This window comes from Bactrocera dorsalis, chromosome 5 (assembly GCF_023373825.1).
Source record: "Bactrocera dorsalis isolate Fly_Bdor chromosome 5, ASM2337382v1, whole genome shotgun sequence".
NCBI lineage: Eukaryota > Metazoa > Arthropoda > Insecta > Diptera > Tephritidae > Bactrocera > Bactrocera dorsalis.
Genome location: NC_064307.1, coordinates 903218 through 921655, shown reverse-complemented (window position 1 = coordinate 921655; position 18438 = coordinate 903218). Strand labels below are relative to the sequence as shown.

The window sequence follows — 18438 nt, the reverse complement described above, 5'->3', positions numbered from 1 at the left end:
TTCTCTGTTTGCTAACTTTGCTACTGACCTCTTGTTAAAAAATTTACTTGTAGACAACAATTAGCTATTTATTTATTTACTTATTACAAAGACAGAGAAATAAATACCTTTAAAAGCAAATGCAAACCGTAACCAGAGGACCGGTTGAGCTTCCCTAACTCGAATCATAATAATCCGCAAAAAACTTGGTCTATTGCCAATGCAAGAGTTTGAGTTATGGAGGACTTCGAAATATAGAAGTTCGAGTTATGGAACTTCTACTACATATATTCCCTGAGGTTCAATAAGTTAGCACCATTATATGGATTAAAGTCATCTGGATTTTATAAATTTGTTAGATGGGGGCTAGGTCAAGTTTTCGCCCAATTTTATCCATTTTAAACACAAAGATACACTGTTATTAGTAAAACACACTCTCTCAGTTTCATTTTTACTCAAGCTACAGCTTGCACGGATGGACAGAGGAGCGGACATTTTTTATTGATATAAATATAATCTCGGTTTAAACGCGTTTTCCTTAATCTGGTGTGTTTTTGTTTTGGTTTTAGTACTTCTAATATAAAGTAAGATTTTCATTGAGTAAAACTAGACAATTTTTAGACTCTATATCTAGACATCTTCACGTTTGATTTTTATTAAATCTTAAAGCCTGCCGCATAATTTTTCACAGTAAAGAGCTTAAGAGTGGGGATCACGTGATTTATCGCGATAACTTCGTAATCTGTACACAAGAAACTATCAAAAGATGTTTTAGCCTCCATGGCACCAAAAAAATATTTTTAGGCTATAAAGCTTTCGTTTATATTTCATTAATTATAATAAGTCTCAAATATACTTTTAGATTTTTGCCCTCCTTCTATTCCTTGAAATATAGCTGAGTTTACATAGTATTTCCTTTAGCTCTGGTTGAAACGTAAGATCAAAACTGCCTATCTGTAGCGAATAACGGAAAATGTATATACTCTTTATCAGCGTCCTTCTCAATATTTTAATATTTACACAAAAGTGCCCAAATCAATGCCAATTGACCAATTCTCCACCCAATTTGCTATGTACATATTATTTAGTAAAAGCTGTCCGAAAAGAAAATAAAGCCTTATTTACCCCTTTTAAAGTATCGTTTATAAAATGAGAGAAAAAATGCTGTCAATTGGGCTGTCATTTGCAATCAGCACAAAGCAGAAGTACTCACACGTACTTCAATACACACGCACATATCCATATATATGCAAACACACACTTATACTTCAAATTTACATACACACAAACATAAGTGCTGGTATGACCGAAAGTACTGTCATTGTTGTCACTTGGCATGTGTATATACGCAAATAAGCCAAAGTAATCTCAACTGGAATGCCAGCTCAAGTGGAAAAGTGCCAGCGAATTGCCAGACAAAAAATAAACGCAAAAAATGGAAAAATTGCCGTATCTTTAAGCCAATTTGGTGGCTGTGATTTTTGCGAATTTTCTTACAAACAACAGCAAAGCAGTTGTTGCACTGCCAACCACAACAACAACATTGATATGTGTGTGTATTACAACAATCAAAAGCGGAGTCGTCGATAATGCATGCAAATGTTGTCAAGTGAAATTGTTGCTACCAATGATTTTCAGTCCACAATCACTTTGATGTCGCTGGCAGAAACGCCAACAACAACAAACCTATGAATGAAAAATTGTGATTATGTGAGTGTTAATGCTGACTGTGTTGGTGTTGCTGATAATGAAGCTACCGATTATGCTTGCTTGAGCCACATTCATCCCACTCACAATCAGAAGTGTGTGTGTGAGTATGTGAGATTTCATAGCTGGCGTCTTGTGTGTTTGGCATTTAAAAGGCGGTAGCAGTGAAGGAGTTAAGCGAATCACTAATGCATCTCATCGCGCGTAGACAGCTACAAGTGCATGATTCTTATGCTGTTCAACGCTCAATTTAACTTTGATGTTTACTAAGAAACTCAAGCCAACAACTTCTGCAGATGCTCGTATGTGCCCTAAAGTATGCTTTCATTTTTCTTGCGTTCATTTTTTATGTGCACAAAATTAACCATTCAAACACTTGTCGTTTACGGTGTGTTTGTTGTACCATATCACTTGCATGTGTGTGGGAGTATGTGTGCTTGCGGCCCATATGTGTCATGGGAGTGTTTGTGATTAACACTAGCTCAATCAGGCAACAATAACATTAAGTAAAAGCTAGTCATCAGCTACATCAACCTCAGATCAGCGCGGCATCCTTTTACGCATGTACGGCACATCCTCATTGTTGGCGTCAAAGTGTCTGGCTGTCGCCTTAATGCCTCATTTGTGCTGTTTATTCATGTGTTAATGTACAACATTAACCCTAAAATGGTATGGTACCTTGGAGCATCGTTGTCAGCATTTGGCACTCAGTGTTTGCATGTGTGTGTTATATGTTATTTGTCCTTTTCGGTGTTGTTTGACTGTTGGACACTTGAAGCTGTCACTAAATGGCTTACTTTAATCCTTTTTTCTGCATTTGTTTATTTGCCAATCAATCTTGCTCAAGGGTGTTGTTGGATTAGCTTGATTGCTCTGTTCTTCCTTTTAGTGAGTTAAACGGCAGAATTGTGCTTCTCGTCTTTCATATTCTTCAAGTAGTTTGGTGTTTCGGTCAGTTTGTGATTTTAGACGAATTTCGTAGATTAAACTTTTTTGAAAAAATTATATACTTTTAGTGGAAAACTTTATAGTTATGTACAAATTATGTGGACCCGTTTTTCATTCGTAAAATGCGGCTTTTAAAAGTATAACTAAGAACTGTAAGAATCTATCTTGAGGATTTTCTGATCGCGAGTTTGTTTATAAATATTGAAAGAGATCGGACAACAATTCGAGAGCATTTCTAAATAGAATTCAAATCTACAAAGTCTTCGGGTTGTTTTCAAGACCTCGAAAATCGGGAAACTATAAGTACCGAAAACCTAAACGCACGAGGCTTCATCTTTCAAAGAAGTCATAGAGAAATCTAAACCTTCTTAGAACCTTCAATATACAAAAAAAATCTTAAAACAGCAACTATAGTTGCCTTCAATGATAATCTATGCGAATATATCTTGTCTAATGAAATAGTTTTCGACATCGGCAGTACCGCCACTTGGACAGCTCTTTGAGGAGAAAAGTACGTAGCGAGATTTCAGATCAGTTAGCTCTGTATGATATGAAATAACAAATTAAAGTACATATAATTTTTGGAAAAAACATTGATTTCTTTAAAAAAAATTTGTAATAGATGTTAGGCTAAGTTAGGTTACAAAAAAAATATATGATGTCAAAGATGTATTGAAAAAAGATTTCGACTTCGCAAATATAATATTGTTCTACAATATATTTCTACTCCCCGTTTGCTGCTAAAAAAAACTTTATAAATACAATTAAGCTGCACAGTGGGCATTTATTGTGTAATAAAAATTTTCAAATTACATTTCATTTTTGTTGTTGCTGGCTATGGCTTGCGCCATCACCACGGCGGGTGCTCTAAACACACCACAATTTTTGATTTACTTTTTCATTTCCAATCCAAAAAGTATGCTGTGCTCTTTTATTTGATTTCGGCAGACGAAAAACAATTTATTGCAACATACACACACATTCGCACGGAAAACAGTGACATATGGCATATGTGAGCTTACCTTTTATACGTAAGAATACAAACAAAATTTATTTTATTGCATTCAGAATGATTGGGCGGTTCGGCACTTTAATCGCAAAGCACACAAATCAATCAATGAAAATGCAGAAATATAACATTTTGATTTTTGGTTGGAAAATAGCACTTTGTGCATGATTTTTGTTTCTTTTTTGAAAAAATAAGCAATCGATGGAAGTCTACAAAGACCAATAGCACTAATCAATACCCAATTACCCTGATAAATGCCGGCAAATTGGGCACATGCTCGCATTTTGAGAAAACTAATCACACATAAGGACAGGCGTTGCTATTACTAAATATACATACATATAAATATTCTAGATAGCATTGAGCTTGATAGCGCTTGAAAGGTGTGTAATGAGCCTGATATGCCCTTATGTATTTACACACAGTCTTCAAGACAACATAATCTAGTTAAGTATTCCAATCACAACCGTTCAACACAATAATTTCGCTCATCATGTGCCCTAATGACCGACCTTAATAAAGTGGTTCAAGCTGAGCAGTCATCACAGCAGCGCTGCCAATGTGGCATTCACGCTATGTGGCCACTTGTGCGCCGCAGTGATTGCTAATTAAGCACTAAAGCGGCATCATTCTGGTGAAGGGTGAGCCTAACGCGCACATACACACTTATCTACTCATATATAGTCACAGTGAAAATTCCACGAACCACCCTACTCCGTTTCAATTTGTTTATGTAATGCTGAAGGTATTAACATTTAATTCGTTGCACTTAAACCACAATAACAACTGTCTTTTTAATGTGCGCATCCTTTATTTTTGTTTTGTCACAAATCGCATTTGTCACAGTCGATTGTCAGTGCTTTGTGCCGTGCGTGGCAGCAACAATTGTCGTAAGGAAAAAAGTTTTGGCTCTTTCTTGTTTGTGCACTATTCATGCATTCATATTTATGAGTCGTTTATTTCTAATTCGTAAAAGATTATTGTTGTTGTGCATTCAACTTACCTTAACGCACGACTCAGCTTATCATAATTCATATTCGGTTTTGATTTGCGTTCACCCCATCGTCTGGCCACCTCATCAGGGTCGGTTAATTTGAATTCACCATTTGTGCCTTCCCAGGTAATGCAAGCCGCATTGCCAGAGTCGGATAGTAGTTCTAGAAGAAATTGCCATAGCTGTATTTGTCCCGAACCTGTTTGAGGTGAAATGAAAAAATAAGTTATTAATAAGTTTGTATTTTATAAATAAAGTGTGAAAGCCTATATTTATTAAATTTATATTCTATTTTTAAGACTCATGATAAAATCATGTATTCAAAGAGGTAATAAGATCAATTTCTATCTCAATCAATACAATATAGCTGCAAACGTTTGCTTCCTCATTTTCTGATTCGAAAAAGCACTAACTTCCATAAAACCTTACCCAAATACCAAAGATTTCTTACAAGAACTTTGATCGTTGATATTGTCACTCGATCTGAACAATTTGTTCAGAGATTGTAATTCATGCCAAATCCTGTCATTCATTGTGTCAAATAAAATAGATCCATACTTACACATACAGCTTTTGTCTATAGTGGTTCGATATGAGCTGTTCTGATAAACGAACAACTTCTTGGAGATAACATAACGTGTGAAAAAACTCAACTCATCACGATGAACATTCATTCATACATACTCTCCCACGTTTCCTCCTGGGTGTACACACCTGTTCAAGGTCTGGTCACCAATTTTAATTTAACCCCGGAAATGAAACCGGATAATATTTTAAATAATGTAAAAAATATCATATAAAAATTATATCAACAACCTGAACCTTTCTTGAGTAAAGAAAATTATCTCTGTTTTTCAAAAACTAAGATTTTAATCAAATTTCTGTTACATAGTTTTTATTTGCTTTCTTTGTACCTCGACGAAGAACATATTTTCCTTCAGCATTTATATTAATTAAATTCTGACGCGGGCCACTTTACGCCATTTTCAAATTACTAGTGCCTGAAAGTGTGACACTGCGCCGCCGCTGGTAGTCGACAACCATAACCGTGGAATTAGCAATTTCGCCTAGTTTTTTCAGTACTTTACTTTTAGCATGCTAACTCACCATAAGCCATATCCGGTACCTCCAACAAATGATTTAGTACAATTTCCTTTATATATATATACTTGCATACTTAATATATAATAATAAACACATGTATGCATTTTAAATCATTATGCTCACAATGCTTAACTATGTATAAGGATTTCCTTTATTGCTTGTATATATGTGAATACTTAATAGGTTTCTAGATTTCATTTAAATTTCTGGCTTATTTTTCATTAATTCTTTATAAAAGCTGCCTGAGAAATGTTTCATAGAAGTTTTAATAATTAAACCTACAAATTATCAACTTCATCCATCTGTGTTATACATATAACATTTGCTGGAGCCGCATAGCTTTGAAAGCAAAGCTAAAAACTGTAAAAAATTGTTTACGCTAAACATACTTGCAGTAGTAGTAATAGATTACCATGAAGTAATGGCTATAAGGTGGCGATTAACAATTATTTTCATATATGTACAATTCATCATCCTCCAACTTCGAATCGAAATCACAAGGTAATGAAAAAATATTGCATACATTTACAGTTTTATATGCATTTTCTCTACAATTTTTGCATATTGCTTGCCTTACGTGTGCTAATGCAACATTTCCTGTAATTTTTGATTTTTTCCACCAGCAACATCAAAGCGTACATTAAAATGTCAAGCTTTTCTCGAACTTTCAACACTTTTGCAGCGGAAAATAATTTTGCAATAAAAATTCATGCGCTAATATTTTAATTACCCACGTCAGGCCATTACGTGCGAGCAGTAGGAGAAGGACCCTCGCTGACGGCGGCGGCTCTTTTTGCGCACAAAAATGTACTCAAATAAATTATATAAAGGACATGAAAAGTATAAGAAAACAACAAGCAAGTCAGCAGGCGCTGCATATAGTAATAAATTAAAATATTTGCATCATTTTTCCACTTTCCAACACTTACAAGTAAATAATAAAATAAGTCAAAAAACTATTTCAGGTTACCCTTTTATTTTCAAAGGCACTTACTGCCAGAGCAAGAGTGCTTTAGAGCTTTGGTACTCTGCTTTGAGCTTCTGTTTCAGTTAATTTGCTTCAGCTGCAGCCACTTTTCAACGACACGAATGTTGCATCAAAGTGGCTAAGGCCAAAAACTATTCTCTACTACATATGTACATACTTATGTAATCTAACTGGCGGCTGCCTAGCAGTTTGTGTTAATTTCAAAGGCAGAGGCTACATAAAAGTACCTGCGCTTAAAGCCGCGACAAAAATGTTAATTTAATAAAAAGCGGAAACAATTAGTTGATTTATTTTTGCTTTGATGTTGTAGTAAATAAAATTTACATGAGCGGGAGGGGTTTAGAGTGATTTTATACTCGTATATGTGTATATATAACGTTTAATTATATACATGTATACATTAAAATAAGAAAACAATAACTCGGTTATTATTCTCATTATATTATTTAAAATAAAAAACAGTTTTTTTACCAGTACTTGGTTGTTAACGATCAGTTTGTATTACAGTTATACGCTATAGTAGTCCGATCCAAACAAAATATTCGGAGGTTGTAGTGTTGTCTTGAAAAATAGGACTTGCCATAATACATGAAGTTATTTCGTCATATAAAATAATTTTCTATACAAGCGCTTTACCCCGATTCATTAAGTTGTATGGCAGCTTTACGATATAATGGTCCGGTTCCAGCAAATGAGCAGCTTTTTGAGGAGAAAAGTACGTTCGCATGGCTGAATCGGCTCAGCTCGTCAAGCTCTTATTCTGCAGTCGATTTCAAAGGCATTCAGAATAGTAATTCAACGGTAATACTAAGGATGGTTACTATTTGCTTATTGGTATTTTTTACATTAGTATTTTCAGAAGTTATGATATTTGGAAGTTTCTATTGTATAAAACCGTATTTTTTCAATATTTAGAAAATTTCCTTGCCATTTTTGTTTATACTCGTATTGAAGCTTCTTTAGTTTTTAGTTTCTAGAAATGGCCTACAAATCTCTAATTCAGTATGCAACAATCACTATATCAGAAGCAAGAAATACGGCCGTGTTTTTAGAAACCAATCTTTATGAAGTAAAATCCAAAAATAAATTATAAAAATTCCTAATCTAAATATTTTCATAGTTGTCGTTGAAAACAGAGTAAACTACGATTCAAATTATAATATAGTGATGGAGCTAAAAGCGCGATTTTCGTTTTATGTAACTTTACTACAACGGTCAGACATACATGCATATGATTCACGGAATCTGAGAAAAAAGGCGAATCGAATAAGCTGATGGTATAGACAAAATCCGTTAAGAACATTCTAATGGGCTATTTTCATATAATCTGTTTTCAAAAGCAGTTTGATAATTTAGTTATTATGATATGATTTTTTTCAAGAGAGCAAAAAGTGAAAAGTAGAAGTCAGTTAATTCAAAAAGATACTAAATGTTTTGTTGTTATTTGAAGTAATTATGTTGTCAACACATTTAAAAGCCATTAACAGCCACGTGACCGCAAAACGGTTCAAATCATGAGAAACAATAGATTATTAAAATGACGATATTGTACAGATATATATATACATATGTATGATGTTCAAGCACACTTGTGTGCAGAAATAGACGAAGAATATACATTCATGCTACTCCTAAAACCTCTCTATTAATACCAAATTATTGGCAACAGAAGTATAAGCTTTCTCCTCAAATCAGCTTTAAGATCTCTACAGTTCTGCTGTAGACAGGCAGTACCCTGTTTTTATTGCTTCTTTGCCCGTCAGTGCTTACGATGATTTGCAATTAACGCAATATTCATGATGTTGTTGGCATTATCACACATGAGTGGTGTTAAAAAGGCATGAAAGGCTCAATAACAAAAGGACGCATAGATATTTAAGTATATATGCACCGCACATTCATACATTCAAGTTATGCCCAGACATACACTAAAAGACACAGCGCACTTTCTTTGGGGCTGACATTTTCATTCGAAATTTTTGGTGTATTCAGAATTGTTCATCCCTTATTGCTGCGCACACTCATTGCGAAGAGTTTGAACCCGGTTGGGAAATATTAACTGATGAATTTCAGCATTAACTCAAAGTTATGTTAAACCGGACAAGTAAATTTATAAACAAAAAATAGTTGGGATAATTTTTTTTCGAAAACATGTCATAAAAATGTGTACCTCTATTCAATTATTGCCTAAGCCTATAAAAACATACTAATGGTTTTTTGAGCAAATATTACCTCCGATTTTCCTACAGGGTATTGTCTCGTCCTCTTTTACTTGTATTCAATTCGATCTCCTTTTTCAGGCCTTATACTGTTTGCCACAAAGCACCTAATTGCCAAATGATTAAGCGATTTATGATTGCGTATACTTTGAATAGCATGGCGTAAATAATAGCAATATTCTATAGTATTATACACCTTCAACATTTTCAGTGACTCAATTAAATAATTACATATTTTGTTCTGAGAAATATTATTGAATTTAAAGTTCGAACATGTAAATATTTTTATATATTTCTTAATACCAATAAAAATATGGAAGTAAAGAATCTTTACGAAATCCTCTCATTAGGCATGATGAGATTATCTGTTTTTGCTATTGAGCCAACTCTTTTCTAAAATTTTTGTACAAGGTTTTGGTTGATAACTTGTTGCAATTTTGAAAGTAATTTTATATCATAGAAACCGTCGTTCATATCAGCAAAAAACTTTAATTTTACAAGCTTTTATTGAGGCAAATTTTTCACCAAGAATATCATATGCCATAAATAGGGACCAAGCTTCTGGAACTTCTGGTACGTCACTAATTATATGTGTGGCCTGGCGTTGTATAAATGGAACATAATTGTTGACAGCGGAGGTCTTAAATAGAAGTTTTGCTGTAAGAAATTTGTTCATAATAGATGATTCCTTGTCACTCCCAGCAAACATATAGCAAAACCTTTCTGACCATCAGTGCAGGGTTGGTCGCCGTTTGCGCCAATATTCGACCACGCCCGTTTTCACTTGGTATTGTCAAAAATTAACCACTTTTCTGAAACAGAAGCGATATGCAGATGGAAATTCGGTCCATGAAGTTTATTGAGCTAACTCGTGTGGCAACTACACTGCGTTCTCAAACTCTCCTCCTTCTGGTCTAACCAGGTCGAAAGTAAACGACGCGAGGTATAGGTTACTAAAGTCAAAAATTGTAAAAATAATGGTTTTCTTTTTACTAGAGCTTCCTGTGAAAAGTTTGTCATGACAACATCAATATAACGCCATACAAAATATATCAGAACGTCAATAAACGTCAAATAAATGTTTTAAGTATGGAGATTGCACTATGAAAAAAATAAACCAAAAAAAAAAAATAATTATATTTCTATATATAAACCTTAGACATTTATCTCCCTTAAAATTTTAAAGGCACCGAAAAAGGAACTCTCTGCAAGTAACGCCCTTAATTTCTTTATCTTACAATTTCACTTAGCGCGCTGCACCGTTATAAAAAGGATACTCAAAAAAATAATGTATTAAACTAAAGTGAAGCAATAACTTTCGCATACACATATCACAGAAGTAAATCTGAACAAAAGCAAGTTGCAATAATTTTCATGTTGCATGCTTAAGTGCATTTAGGCGAAACCTGGCTGGAGGCTAACGTCACTCCGTGGCAGGGTCTAAGCAAGCGTCCTAAACACGTAGCCCAAGCGGACCGGACCTGCTGTAACAAAGCGGTTCCGTGTAAAAAGGAAGCCATAATTAATCAAAAACAGCATTTTTGCCACCATCAGAGCGAAAGCGCACGGCAGTCAAACCGGAGCTGAAAATGAGTTTTCACAATATTTTACCACGATTCCTTTTTTCTCTTTTTTTAGACATAGTCGTAACGACAGTACAATTTGAGTGCAGTTAAAAAAGAAAAACAACGAAGAAAATAAGGTTCGTGGAGCTAAAAACTGCAGAGAATTAACACAAGCGCTTGTATGTAGGGTCTGTGAGCAGGCCAGCAACAAGGTACAACGAGGCAGTAAAGTACAAAACTGGCACTTCGTACTGAAGTACAACGCCTTGCTAGCGTGCAGGTCTCGAGAAATCACGACAACTTTAAGAAACAACACGAGCCTGCTGTGGCAAGAAGGAAAATTGAATGTGAATAACATAAAAGACGAAAGCGCAACATGACCACCCACTCAGACAGCCGTCCTTCCGTTCTGGCAAGTCAGTCTGTAGGTTCATCAAAATGGAGCTAAAATTTAAATGCACGCGAACACACAAACACGCCACCATCACAGTCCCACCAACCTTCTATACTATATATGATACACACGCACTCACATGCAGTTGTAAGCGTAGTAAAGGCGCACATGGACACAATTTGGTTGTCGCGCCGGAAAATAGTGGGCGCGATAGGACATTTTTATGCTAATTCCGTTAGCTTTCAGGGGAGACGAGGACGTTATAAAATGGCGTTTTCAACGTTGAATTGGTTGGAGAAAGTATGGATTTTTGGGACACAAACCCGTGCACACCCTTAGTTGACGAAGCCTTGTAAATACATGCATACAAATACCTAAGTGTGTGTGTGCAGCAGTCGTGTTGGGGAGCTGGTAGCGGTTTGGTTGTTGGCGGCTGGCGGTTGGCGAGTCAAAAACATTTCGCAATTGTGGTTCACGGTTGTAAAGGTTATGCAAAATAAGGTCAGCATATGCCAAGCAGTCAGCCAGGTTATGTCTTGCCCATAAATATTACTCGTGTTTTGTTTGTTGATTTCGTCTGTTAGTCAGAAATAAAATATGTAGAAGTGGGACATTTGAAATACATTTTTTGTGTGCCTATGTATTCTTAAATTTCATGTTTTTGTTAACTCTTTCGTCTAATGTGACTTTTGTCTACTTGAACACTTCATTGACGTTGCTTGAGCAGCCAAAGGTGCTGTTTCGTTACCGTTATGACTACAATTTTCGTGCTGAAAATACATAAATAAAGTTGCTTTCAAGATTTTATTTCAGTATCGAAATTCTTTAAATGAGTTGATTGCAATTTTACGTGAGTTTAGTTAGTGATATAACCGACTTTGTTGACTAAAACAAAGGAATCATATTTTTTTTGTCAGATTTATTTTTGAAAATACTAACTAGTAGTTGATATCAAAATTCTTAGAAGCGTCATAGGAAAGATCATTTCAGAAAAGAAGTGAACATTTGAATATAGTTCGCAAGAGTATTATTATGCAATCTTAGAAGGCAATTTGCTATAAACCGTTGTTTGCAATAATTTTGAAGTTATTAATTTGTTCCAAGTATTTATAAAAAAGTGTTAAAATCAAACTGGCAATGAATGATGAAGCTTGTTGTCAGAACTTCGAACTCTGCACGGCGTGCAAACCTGTACTTATAAATAAATTTCTTTTTCGAGATATCGATCTGAAATTGTGCACACGTCCTTTTCCACGGAATAAGCTGCCCCTATTGGACGATATTAGACCATTATTGCATTTAGCTTCTATACAAAACAGAACGATCGGAATCAAGTCCTTGTAAAGAATCTTTTTTATTATGTAGCTTCCGTCCAACCGAAGTTAACGTATTTTCTTGTTTTCTTTAAAGTTCTGACAGAATTGATAAAAGTAGGACTAAACATTTCAAAATTAATAAAGAATGGGCTTGAAGTAAAAATTAACTACTAAATATCAATTAAGAACCAATTAAATAAGAAAATAATTTTTTTATTTCTCCAGAACTTTTTTCGTTCTATCATATCATTGGCCCCAATATATTTGTGCCTACGTTTTTTTTCAATCCTCGAAACAGTTGTTAAAGTCAATTTCCAGAATAGCTTTCAATGCGTGTAACGATTCACGTTTAATGTTTTCAATTGACACAAAACGGTTTCCTATGAGCGGTTTTTTGAGTTTACTGAATAGTCACACGGAGTTAAATCAGTCAAATACGATGGATATTGGTTGAAAATTTGACGAAAAACTTACGAAGAATCATTGCAGTATGCGACGATGCATTATCGTAGTGCAAAAACCCAAAAGTTTTGGGCACATAATTCCGACCTCTTTTTGCTAATAGCTTCTCGCAAACTGCGCATAACATACAAAATTCATTCCTTGTTGAAAGTTTGGCCAGTCGAAGGGAATTCGGAGTGCACCACACCTCGATACTAAAAAAACAGTCAACATAGCCCTGATTTTTGACCAGCATTCAAGTGTTTTTTGCGGCTTCGGCTCACCTTTGCCCCGATATTCGGTCAATTGATAGTCTGTTTCCGGGTCGTAAACATAGATCCAAGACTCATCGCCAGTAATAATATGATTCATTACATCTTGAGATTCTGAAAACATTGTTTCACAGACGTTAAATCGACCCTCTTTTTGAAAAAATTTAGTGATTTTGGAACCAATCGTGCTTTCGCTTTTCTTAGGCCCAAATGATCTTTCAAAATGGTTTTCCTGATCCTTTAATATACTCCACACACAAAATTTTCAAACAGAACTCATTAATGAGTTAATAAAATTTTGGCTACTGATATAAAAACTGTCCGTTAAAAAGGTAAATACAAGTATATATGTATATGTATATTACATGCCCAAGCTGTAAGCGCACAAGATTAATGAGCATTTATTTAAGTCAGCCACGCCCATAAAACATTATATTTTTATGCAACATACAAAAGGCATGCGTTATGAATTTTTAATGAACTCGAAGCGAGCCACATTAACACTTTATTTCGATCAAAAAGAGTTGTAATTGATGACAGCTACAATCTGGAACCACGTAACCAAACATAATAGTCCATTAAATGCCACCTAACACATAACCCTTTCATACAATGCGCCAAACCCTTTCACACTGTCTGAAAACAAAAACTTGAATAGTTTCTCACAAAAGTCAACTGATAAATTTCTAGATCACGTGCGCCAGATTTACACACACAAAAATACAAATAATTTGCACACAATAAAAATATGATAATTTTACAAAAGCAGGAAGAAAAAAATCATGACATACAGAGGCATAGACAAGTAACCCAATTCGGGCCGCACCCCTATGAAAATGTAGCAAGTTCGAACTGCGAAAGGGATATTTTCACGAAACAGCTTGTCTGGTCGGCGCACGCCACACATACAGGCGCACTTCGTTATGGATGGAGATCTGCAAGGGTAACTCAAATAATTTGTACTTACGTTAAACTATAATTAATTCAAAGGTTTTTCGGGGGAACCCCTTAAACGCAGACAGACAGCGCCGTGAGACAATAACTTTTGAGTGATAAAAATCACACACTCGGCTCGGTTACACCTAACTGGGATTTGTATTCACACTAATAAATATTTTCAAGAGTTTCGTTCAGCTGCATTCATAAAAATGTGCATATGTTTATGCAAATGAACAGCATTGCACGAATTTTTCGTAATAGCATGTTGCAAGTGAATTTTAAGTAGTTTTTCTATTAACTTACTTATGTGCACACACATGCACTCACGAAGGAACTTTTTTAACCTGCAAAATGCGTGGGGTAAACTGCCATCTGAATGCAGTCACCAGGCAATAAGTTGGCTCGATACTCTTGCCAAAGTTGTGCACGTGCTCACTTGACAGCCGCTTGACATTTAAGTTGTCACATTGGAGTGTGTTCGAGCTGTTGGCGTGCGTGCGCCGATTTAATCTCAACACCTGCATCTTTATGCTTTTATGACTTTAAAACCAATACGCGCCTAAAACATTCAACTAAATATAGTAACTGTATTCACACAACTCAGTAATATATTTATATATGTATAGCGTTACGTCACTCACCAGAGCTGGCTAGTCGACTGCTGGTAGGCCCAAACATTTGATATGGATCTGGAATAAACAATTTAAATAAATAAATACTGTTAATACTTAATTTGCATACTTTATATATCAAAAATATATTTATAGCTGCAATCGCACGATATACTTCGTTTTTTAGGCGAGTCTATTTTTTTTTATTATTAATGTACGTAATAATGAAATGCAAACTTTGCTTATGTTAAAAATTATATGTAATAAATACATCATAAAAAATGAAAGCAAGTAAATGGTTTCTATCACAGGAAACACACAAAACTCTAATTTTCAGTTCACAATTATAAGACGAACATTAACTGCATATATGCACATATATGACCTCGTTTTAACTCGACAGGGACCAGAACACTTTTTTCCTGAAATTTACTAAACGATGTGTATGAGCGCATTTACCATCTAACAAATATGGGCGGGGCGGGTCCATTTAAACTGGGCGTGCAAACCGAATCGAGAAATGTTTTTCCTATATTTTGTACAACTATATTTTACGTGAAGTTTAATTCCTTAAAAATGTTGCAGACATTTTTTGGGGAGTCTACGAACACAAGTATTTGACTAACACAGATCATACAGTGTTGCCTCAAAAACTATTTTGAAGGCGATAATAAGATGATATAAAATAGGTTCCCTAAACATTTCAAGAGAGGAAATTACGATGGGCGAAATATTTCCCAATTGTGTTGAAACCTTTTCTGACAGGCCTCAAATTTACGTAGCCGTATCTCTTTTTTAGCAGGATATGCTTTGAGGGTGGAAAGAGTTCAGTCATTAACAATTTTTAGCTGTAAAAAGTAGTTATCGAGTTGTCCAGTGAAAAGACTTTACAGAAGAAAATCTTGATGAATATTTCATTCATCGCTGCTTTCTGAGCCCTAGAGAGTCAAATATGCTATGCACTATGGAAACCCAAGTTTGAAGTTTCATGTATACTTTCGTATATTTTACGCCGGATTAAACTAGTTTCATTCATCCTATACCAATCTCAGCCACTTTTATGATTTAACTTTTCTCTAAAATTAACCATTAGGTTCTAATTGTCGCTTCTGTTCGGAATCAGTTCGACTTCCAACTTACATGGGCCAAAAATGTTTCTGCTCATTTGGTGTTATTTCACAATTGGGAAAAATACGATTAAGATAAGTTTTTTATGGTAAAACCCCGTCGAACGACTCCTGTTAGAAAAATTTCGGAAGCTAGTATTAAACTAAAGGCCTGCGGTTCACTACTAACAACAGTCTCTAATAAATTATTTACATTTTAGTCAACATTTAGTACATATTTGCTTTCTGAAAAACGTTTTTAATTCTTTTTAATTTAAATTTTAAATCAAGTAAGAAAGGGCTAAGTCTGGGTTCAACCGAACATTTTGTATTCTTGCAACTTGCAAGAATCTAAGCCAGGGGAATACCGTAAGATGTAAAACGTCAACCAGAGGATCGGAATCTAAGCAATTTTATATTTACATATAATCTATATAACTCATACACTGATCGACTTATTCACCATAAGGCATAAAAATGTTTCTGGATTTCATCACATCCAAGCACCAATCATATAAAACAAAGTCAGCCGGATGATCGAAGATCCTCGTAATAGTTATATATAGGCTAGGTCAAGTTTTAGCCCAATTGTTTATACATATTTTAGATAAAACGATATACTCTTATGAGTAAAAGATCTTCTGTAATTTTCACTGAGATAATTCAAATTTTGGCTGATATATCCAGCATAAAGTCACTCTGAAGTTTGAAAATCTTTATATTAGGTACATATATGAAGACTCAGGAAAGCATTGACCCGTTTTAACCCATTTTTGAACACTGTGACATACGGATATGAGAAGAATGCTGCGTATTAAAATCCATCCCAACATCAAATTTTCACACCCGCTCACATAAAGCTCTCTCATACTATCTCGGAGATAAAATTTAATGCCTCTGGCGTCATTAGTTATTTGGTGTATTCAGACCGAACTTGTTAATCTGGTAGTTCGTTAGTTGATATTTAGTTAAAACACTTAACTGTGAACATACTTTTTGCTGTACATCAGTAGTGGGTGTAAATTTTGTTTCAAAACAGCTGATTCAATTATATTAAATACTTAAATTTGAAAAATTTATCAGAAACTAATTTGTAGTGGACAGCAAATGCATTTTTTTGCAATGAATTAAGTTAAATTTTGAGGCAACAACGCAAACAAAACAACTGAGCGATGTTACCAAATAACGAAAAAACTATCTTGCTTGCCAGTACCTCGTTACTCGGTAAAACGATAATCTGTTAATTTTATAAAAACAAAACCCACGTATAAAACTATCGAGTAACGACTAACGAATTAACAAAGTTGGTCTGAATACCCCTATTGGTTTATTGCGCTTTTAGTAGTTTTGAACCGTACAGTTATATGGGGAGTGATCGGGGTTATCCTCGAATAATGGTTAATAACGAACCCACATACCAAGAGTTATAAAGATATCTCAATTTTTACTGAAGTAATAGCTCGCACGGACGAATACACACAGTCAGCCGGATTTCAACTTTTCTCGACATCCTGATCAGTTATGTATATATAACCCAATATCTATCCCGCTTAGGTTTAAGTATGTGATACATACAACTGTTAGGTGAGCAAAACTAGAGTATTATAGTGACAACAGGTTGCAACAGTATAAATATACTATGTATATATGTATATAAATATTAATTTTGATGACGATGATATATGAGAATCGGAGAACCTTCCACTTATTTTATGAAGTCTTTCTACATACAACAAAGGAAACAAAAATAAATCTCTACATAATGCCATTTCTGATTGTAAAAAGAGAAAACTTGCGCGATCTTATACTTTATATTTATAACGGAATACAGAAATATGCATTACTTAGTGCCATTCCGGTACGGCCTGCAAGCGTTTCCGATTTATTTTTATTAAAAAAATGGCACGTGTGTAAGCGTACTCAAGGACTTCTGGTCACACATTTATGCAGACATATCCTTCTTCGCAAGTTTTTCATACACAGCAGAGCACTCGACGGTTGCCTAAATGCATTTCGAAAATACATTTGCGAGTACCGAAACTTGAGTGTTGTTTTCTAAGCGTATGATGCTTGAAAGTTTTCAGCCTGTTGCCCAACGTTGCGACTTTTGTCGACTAAATGAATTTGTAAATATGTATGCGACGGCAGTCATACGCTGATATACAGTATTTATGTTTTTCATATCCTGCCACCACCACTTCTAAACACTCATGAGGCACACATTCACTAAAATTTGCCCAGATTCTTTATTAAACGGCATTACTGTCGAGGCTTCAGCGTTCGCATTGTTTCAACGTTATATTCACACAAGTATATATGTATGTATGTAATATATATTATGTATGTAAGTACTCAGCGGAAAACAATTGCATTTGCAAAATAAACGCAATAATGTGTGCTCGCCGCTCGCTAATGGCTTGCACAATAGCTGCAGGAAGGTTACATTTCCTTAATATGCGTCGAGTTTATTCGCATTTATTATTTAACAATTACTGGTCGGACTCTCAGCATGCAATTGTAGATCGCATTTTCTCTTATAACTGGTATACTCTGCTGCTTGTCGGCATAAAGCCTGCCAATCCAACTTCCTGTCCGAAGCAGACTGCAATTCCAGCATAAGTCTTCAATGTATCAGTCTACTCACGCATGCTATAACCGATAATACATATGTAGATTTTACTATGCATATATGCACACCTCACTGCCTTCTTGTTCATTTTTGCGGGGCAAAAAACCTTTCTCCATTGAAATCTTAACAAAAGTCAGACATTTGGCTTTTAGTATGTTGGTTTTAGTCGTTATACGACCTTCTGACGCGTGCCTCCTATTGTCCATAATGGCACGCG

General features: G+C 35.0%; 1 protein-coding gene across 2 annotated transcripts in view; it reads right to left on the bottom strand.

The window, feature by feature from the left end:
• The window catches only part of LOC105232756 (DNA-binding protein D-ETS-3), a 70338-nt gene that overhangs the window by 6427 nt on the left and 45473 nt on the right, over window positions 1-18438 (bottom strand). For both annotated transcript variants that reach the window (XM_029552979.2, XM_011214571.4), the window contains 2 exons: window positions 14517-14564; window positions 4647-4836 (listed from right to left, as the gene is read on the bottom strand). In XM_029552979.2, coding sequence (XP_029408839.2) covers window positions 4647-4836; window positions 14517-14564 — 238 coding nt within the window. The remainder of the gene's footprint in view (window positions 1-4646; window positions 4837-14516; window positions 14565-18438) is intronic.